Source organism: Cyprinus carpio, chromosome B19 (assembly GCF_018340385.1).
Source record: "Cyprinus carpio isolate SPL01 chromosome B19, ASM1834038v1, whole genome shotgun sequence".
Classification (NCBI taxonomy): domain Eukaryota; kingdom Metazoa; phylum Chordata; class Actinopteri; order Cypriniformes; family Cyprinidae; genus Cyprinus; species Cyprinus carpio.
Window position 1 is genome coordinate 30,909,979 of NC_056615.1, and position 8,068 is coordinate 30,918,046.

General features: G+C 38.6%; 1 protein-coding gene across 1 annotated transcript in view; it reads right to left on the reverse strand.

Annotated features, from left to right (window-relative positions):
* Window positions 1–532: 532 nt before the first annotated feature.
* Window positions 533–8,068, reverse strand: part of LOC109095294 (vacuolar protein sorting-associated protein 72 homolog) — a 9,184-nt gene continuing 1,648 nt past the window's right edge. The window contains exons 2-4 of the mRNA XM_042746017.1: window positions 5,740–5,743; window positions 2,649–2,758; window positions 533–1,120 (exon numbers count right to left, since the gene is read on the reverse strand). Coding sequence (XP_042601951.1) covers window positions 716–1,120; window positions 2,649–2,758; window positions 5,740–5,743 — 519 coding nt within the window. The 3' untranslated portion in view covers window positions 533–715. The remainder of the gene's footprint in view (window positions 1,121–2,648; window positions 2,759–5,739; window positions 5,744–8,068) is intronic.

The window sequence follows — 8,068 nt, forward strand, 5'->3', positions numbered from 1 at the left end:
ACCGTTCAGTTACGTATTGCTTACAGTCTGCTACATTATTTAATAGATTAGCTAACATGAACTAAAATGAGCAATATATATATATTAGTGCTGTCAAATGATTAATCGCGATTAATCATATCCAAAATAAAAGTTTTTGTTTACATGTGTGTGTACTGTATATTTTTTATGTACATATAAATACACACCCATGCATTTATATAGTTAAGCAAAAATATTTTGTTTATATATTACATATATTTATATATAAAATAAATTATATAAATATAAACGTAAATATTTTAAAAATATATACTGTATGTGTGTGTATTTATATAAACATAATAAACATAAACAGAGCACACACATATAGAATGTACACACAAAAACTTTTATTTTGAATGTGATTAATCGCGATTAATCATTGACTTACTAAATATATATATATATATATATATATATATATATATATTTATTTGTTAAATATATGTTTGTATTAATGTATGCATTGGTAGATACTGTATTAGTAAATGTAAATTAACAAACCCAGAAATGCAGATACAAGTGTTCTTCATTTAATGCTGACAAATGAAACCTTATTGTAAAGTGCTCATTCTGACAGTTTTGGATCACAACTTTATCTAAAATTAGCAACAACAACAACAAACAAGTCCTCAAACACAGTCAGAGCTGAGTGCTGTGGATTGAAACACTCAAAAGAGTCATTGGCACGCGTTCAGGTGGAGACTATGGTCTGTTTGACGATGGCTTTCGGTCGTGTGCTCTTGGCGGTCGCTGCCGGCGAATCGCTGACGTCACGGTTTCCGCTGAAGTTTCCGGAAGCGTTGGGAAAACCGTGTGCCGCGATGTATTTCTGGTAAGCCTCGCGGATGATGCGGAAGGCTCGGGCGTTGGCGTAAGGGATGTCCGTCACGGGGTCGCGATACAGCGCGGGTTTATGGGTAACGGGACACACCTCCTGAACAGGCTGGGCGGGGCTAGAGCGAGACAATGCCGGGAAGGCGGAGCTAAACGCCTCATCGTCACTGAAGGTGATGTAAGTGCGAGAGCACAGAGACCCCGCCCCCTGAGCGGAGGATGAGGAGGTGGGCGTGGCTTGGGGCGTGTCCTGGTCCAACCTATATCAGGAAATGAGAAAGTCTATCATGTATCTTGTTATAATCATTGACTATTAGTGCTGTCAAACGATTAATCGTGATTAATCGCATCCAAAATAAACGTTTTTGTTTACATAATATATGTGTGTGTACTGTGTATATTTAACTACACACACACATGCATGTATATATTTAAGAAAAAATATGTTATGTTTATATATTAAATATAACAAATTATGTGAATAAAAAAAAATCCCTGTTTAGATGGTAGATTAAGTGTTAAAATTTGAATATTGTTGTCCATGTAAATGTACTCATTGTTATGTTAACTAAATCTAATGAAATGTTGTAAAATGAAGCAAAGCTGAAATAAAATAAAATATAAATATAAGCTTAAAAACCTAAATTAAATGGAAATTAGAACACACACCATTAGTTTTACATAGTTATACACACTAAGCTGACATACCAAAATTACTGAAACTGAAAACTGAAACAGAAATACATATAAATTTCAGTTCATTATTTTTTTTTATTTTATTAATTTTTTTTATACACACGAAGCTGACTGAAATATAAAAAATAAAAGCAAATTCTAAATGAATTATTAATTCAATCAATACTACTTACTTATTAGAAATTAAAAAATAATAAATAATACTCAATAAGCAGCAAACACAAGTTTTTACACTATATTTGTTTAAAAAGTGAGTGAATTTTCATAAAACTCATAAAGTTTAAAGGGAGATTCACCCAAAAATGAGAATGTGATGTTTATCTGCTTAGACCCCCAGGGCATCCCAGATGTAGGTCTGTGTTTCTTCGTAAACCCAACAGAGATTCCTGAACTCAACGTTGCAGTCGTGGTCAGTCATTAATGGAAGTGGAGTGGGTCGTAAGCAAGATAAACATCCATTCTCATTTTTGTATAACTCTCCTTTATTCAGCATGAAATGTAAAATTACTCTATATTCCAAATTCATGTTATTGATCTAATTGTGAATTGTGCATTTCTGTTTCTTTTCCTTTTGTATTATATATATATATATAGATCATATAGATATATTATAATATATAAATATATATATAATTAATGTCTATATTTCACGTATTATTTCCTTCTGTACTAGCTTTAATTACTAAAATTTAAAGGGAATTGTCCCTAGCTCAATTTAATAGTCACAAAATTATAAGTGATTTTTTACATACTACCTAACAGTACTTATTTTAAACATACTTAATTTTAGAAGTTTAAGTATGTAGTACAAATATACTATTCAGATTCTGTCCATCTATCTTAGTTCAGAGTTTCACAAACTAGGGTTTGTGAGCTGATTTAAAATAGCTAGTTATTAGATAAATTCAAAAAGAAAAAAAAAGTTACATAAAATGATTCCAGCTTTTCAGGAACAAGTTATTGTTTTACAGTAACAGCTATTTAGTATAACAAACCAGTCCCATCTAACCTCACCTATTATTATTATTATTGATTACAGGTTATTACGTATAATTGTTCTTTTTATTATTATTGTTTTCATTTTTTTTGTGTGCGTCTGGGACCAGCAGCGTCAGCACTGAATGATAGCGGATGCTCGGCCCTTCAAAACGTCTCTTCTTATGAACATGCTTCTTCTTATCGGCCTCTAAACGCTCGTAGTTTTCTGAGAGTCACGCACTGTGTGATTGAACGATGATTGGTAATTTTATAAACTTGTGTTATTCCTGAAATCTGGAAATCCGCTTTTGTTGACCTTATTAATTAGGGGGTGAGATCCTACTATATTAGATAATTACAGACCAATTTCAAAGCTCTGCATTTTATCAAAAGTTTTAGAAAGCCTTATTAGTGAACAGCTGACTTGTTATTTGAATGCAAACAAAGTGTTGTCTATTTATCAATCTGGTTTAATAAAAAATTATTTGAATGCAAACAAAGTGTTGTATCATTATTGGTGGGATTGCAGATATAATGGTGATTTTGTGCTCCATTTTTATTGATTTATCCAAGGCTTTCGAGACATATTGTTGCAGAAGATAAAGAGTGCTGGTTTATCAAGTCTTGTTAGCACTTGGTTTCACATTTTTGAGTGGAAGAACTCATTGTGTACAGGCTGAAGGTAAACTATCTGAATCACTGGAGATTGCTAAAGTGGTTCCCCAGGATCGGTGTGGGGCCCCTTTATTCTCATTTATGAAACGTCCTGATTATGGCATTTCAGGATGCGAAGTGAAATTTTATGCAGAGATCTGTCATGTATGCAATGCTTCCTCTGGGACAGCAAAGCTCTTTGCATATAAGCTTCCAGTTAACTTTTCTGAGATGTCATTCAAAGAGAAGCTTTATCCATTTAAAACTGAGAAAAAACAAGTAAATGTTATTTGCTAAGTTCGAAGAAATTTGAAAATAATTTAATCTCTCTTCAAACTTTACAAGGTTCTGTGATTGAATTGGTAAAAGAAGGTATAAATATCTTGGTCCCATCCGACAATCATTCTCATTCAAAGCACAACCACAAATATTCCAATAATATTTCCATATTCGCTGGCGCATCAGAATGATAAACTAATTATTTGCGTGAAGATGATGAACCACCAACATCGCAGCCCATATTTTGGCCAGGGACATCACGGGTGCGTTGTGTGTGATTGCTAAACAAAGGTGAAATACAAAAACCGATGGCAAGTGGTGTAATTGCGTGTGTGTGTGTTACCCAAGGTGATACCTCAGGTGGCTCGCTCGGCGGATTGGCAAAGCGGAGTTTGGCCATGTCACGAGCCACAGCACGCCTTCCTCGCTGGCTTGTGTACAAGGAAGCGTAGCTACGCTCAGGAGAGCCTCTTCTCATCCTGCGCGGGCGCCTCCAGGGGGGGGGGGGGGGCGGACGCTTCTGCAGCCGCTCGTTCATCCTCACGAGTGTGCTTTCCGCTCGTTCAGACGACAAAGAGCATCAGCCTTACGACAGACGTCAAAACACAAAAACAACATGATCAAGTTGCTTTAACACACAAACCACCCTCGGAAGATCAAAATCCTTATGCTGTTTCACAATCACATCTCTTCATGTCTTCTGTCGCCTGAGAGGAGTGTTTAATCCAGTGAAGAGCTATGTTGAGTGGATTGTAGAAAATGCTTCTGGTGTCAGATCTTGAGTGGATTTTGATCACGTAAAGGTCCGAATAAAGGCAGGTAATATTCCAGATGAACCTTAATGGACTGAAGCAGCTCAGCTTTACTTGATTCTCCTACCATGTTTTAGAGTCTCAAATATGATCTCAGGATCTTTTGAGGAGGTTGTTTCCGAAGATTTACTTTCACTGTCCTCAGCGGAGGAAGATCTCACAAGCCTCAGAACCTCTCCCACTTCTGAGGAGCCTTTATTTCTTCCTTCTCTCAATCACTGCCTTCTATTTCGGATATTTCCATGCTCAGTCTATTACTGGAGAATAGAGCGATGACTTGATATTTAGATCAGTTTATGTCGTATCTGCTCTAATGTTCGAAAGATTCTCACTGTTCTACATCCCAAGCAGCAGAATCTAACATAGAAGTATCCGCATCTGCAGCAAACATTGCCATTTTCATGAGTTTAACTTGATTACTAAAATAATAAAACTGAAAATAAAATAAAATGCAAATTATCTAGCACATTAAAGAATATGATAACTGGCCAAAACACAGCCACAAAATTTCTAAAACTTTAACCTAATTAAAATGGAAAAAACAGAACTCTTAAAAACAAAACAACTAATTCACAATTATAGATCCCACAGAGTGTGTATGTGCTCACTTATCTCCCAAACTCCTGCGCTCTCATGATGCGTCTTTCAACTTTGGGCCGTTATATGAGTAGGGAGCTGCTGTCGGGCGTTTAGTCTTTAGTTCTTCGAAAATCGCTCACTTTGGGTTCGAGACCTTCAGCGGGCACTCAGAAACACACACACACACACACACACACACACACACCCACACACACACCACCCACGTTAGTCATGCGGAGCAGATGAGTGAGAGTGGTGTGGTGTGTGTGTGTGTGTGTGGTGTGTGTGAATGGCTGACCTTGTACGCTTTGGTGAACCACGCGCTCTTTACTGCGCGGAGCATCGTCCTCCGATCGCTTGGTCGGGTTCGTCTCCTTCTCGAGTCAAAAATCGCTGTCCACCAGTCTTCAGTGTCTAGTGATTCCTGTACTTCATCAATCTCCAGAATCTGCTCCACACACAAACCACAAAGCGAGGAGGAGACACCACAGAAACAAAAAAAAGACACACCACACACAAAAAAAAAAGTTGAAATAAACACAGGAGTGATAAATAATAAGATTAGGGTATAGAGATAAAGGGACACTAAAATAAAAAAGAAGAAGATGTATCATTTTAAAACATAACCAGAAAAACACAGCAGAAAATCTTTCATCACTTTCCTCTTTCCTCACTTCTCCCTCCCCTCAAAAAAAAACAAAAAAAACAACGCACAGAAAACGAAAACAATGAAAAAAAAACAAAAAAAAAAACCACCCCCAAACATCCCACCACTTCTTTCCTCACGCGCGGCCTCACACACCAAATTTCCTAACCTCTCGACACACTAGGCGTGACCACAAAACCCACCGTATCTAACAAACTCAGCACTGTACGCTCTCACGCGTCTACAAACAAATCACAAGAAAAGGAGAGAAACATACACCTTATAGCAGAGCATGAACGAACACATCGTCGACATCACACACTGCGCTACGAACAGTCATAACCAGGCTCTACCACAACCGGCAACAAAGATCACTCGTCACAATGGACAGCCAAATTGCAAGCTCATGCAGCCACAAGATTGAGCCAGCCGTCAACGCGCATTGCCTCACGAAGGTCAGTCCCATCCAGATCAGCCTCCCGTGCAAAAGGCTCCCGACGCGCTCTTGACTTACCCCATCCAGCTACAACCCATTTTTCCTCTTCTGCATTAGCCTGACACCTGCCAACATCTTCTGAACTGAGGAAGAACACTCACAGGCTTCCGCGCATATGGGGCCTTATACTCCTGATAAATCTGCACAACAAACGAACAGCACATCACATAGACAAGCAACGTCCATGCGACCACGCCGACAGGCGAAAGCGCCAAAATGAGGCCAAATAAGATATGGTTGAGGCTAGACCGTGAAAATGAAAAATCCGATTTACTACCCACATATTTCCAAACTAACTACCTGTTTGACAGCTGGATCCTAAGTAACCACCGGACAAGCTGCAGCACGACCTCCATGGATATCTCGTGTTTGTCTGCTCCACTACCCTGAGAGGGTGGACCGTCGCCACTTAGAATTAACACGCCGCCAACCTAAACACAGTTAAAATTGGATATCCGTGTTTTCTGAAATTAACGCTACTATACAATCATAACTTTCTGCTCATGCTACAGCACAAGCAAAATCCATACTACGACATAAACACAATGACGCCCAACCGGACCCAAACTTAACCGATTACAGCACCACTCTAATTAACACCATAGCATAACCGCCAAACACCATCAAGAGGAGAAACTCAGGAAAACACACACCACCAGCACACCTATCCACAGACACACACACACACCCCACACACACACACACACACACAAAAAAAACAAAAAAAAAAAAAAAAAAAAACAACAAAATGAAAAAAACACAGAACAAAACACACACACACCATACACACATCCCTACACCGCACACCACACCACACACACACGGCAGAAGCGCTGAGTCACCGGAACCTTCGGAAACTCCTCTCATTTCACCAACACTCGCTGCTCCACTTCCTCAACAACAAACACAAATGAACTGCTCACACATCATTTACACTTTAAAAGGCAGTCATATGGGGTTTTTGAAAGAAAAAAAACCAAATTCTTCCTCTTTTGACAGTTATAAGGTAGGATAGCCTGGCAATGAAACACATCTGCAAGTTGTTAACCAAAAAAGTCAATGATAAATGAAGATATTGTCTCTCAAAAGAGAGAGTCTAACGCAGAGTCCCTTTACGAGATCGTTACCTTTTCGACTCTTTTGCCTTTTACTTCTCCAAACTCCTGCAGCTCTTCAATGATCCCCGGCTGCCCTCAGCTTCAGGCCGTTTAGTCTTTAGTTCTTTCAGCTATTAAGCTTCACATCTTGTTGATCAGAACCTTCAGCGACTCCTGAAACGTATCCCCACTACACACACACACACACAGCACACCACCCACTGTGGTCACGCGCGTCTTGATGAGTGAGAGAATGTGTGTGTATGTAATGATAAGGATGAATGACCTTGTATGCTGGGCAATGTAAAACTGCTTTTTCATGGTAGCGCTGCTAAGATCACTCCCAGGACCTCCTCCTGTGCCAATCAGGTTCGGTCTCCTTCATCGCTGATCATCAAAATCACTGTCCACTTGAGAAGGGAGTGGCTTGCTCCGAACTCCGTGAAACAATCATTGGCCTATTCCTTTGGCAAATGACTCTAACTGATTAACTGTATATTCTGAGAAAATTACATGTTGTCTGACCTTAGGATGCATTTTAAATAAAACCTGATGTAGGGCCGCCAATCCAATATTGTGACACTTTAAACAATACCATAGGACCTGCTCTTTAATTCTGCTCTTACTTGGAAAAACATTGCTCTACTTAAACTTTTGCTCCAAAAACGCACCTTCATAACAATCAACTGCCGTTACCAGCTGAAATGAACACTGAGGCACTAAACATTTTTGTTACTTTGGAATTTGATTACAGTGGAAATTACTGATTAATAATAACGATTTATTCTCAGTGTTTTATAGTACAAGGTTAGTTATGAGCTCATAAACTTTTACTCATAGTTCATAATTTGTAACTAATACATTTTTTGAGGTTTGCACAAATAACCAGCTGCATAGGTTGGCTTTTCTGATGAAGTAAACTTGCTTGTGTGCGCTCCCTGACCAGCATTACACTTGTGCGAATAAGAGTGTT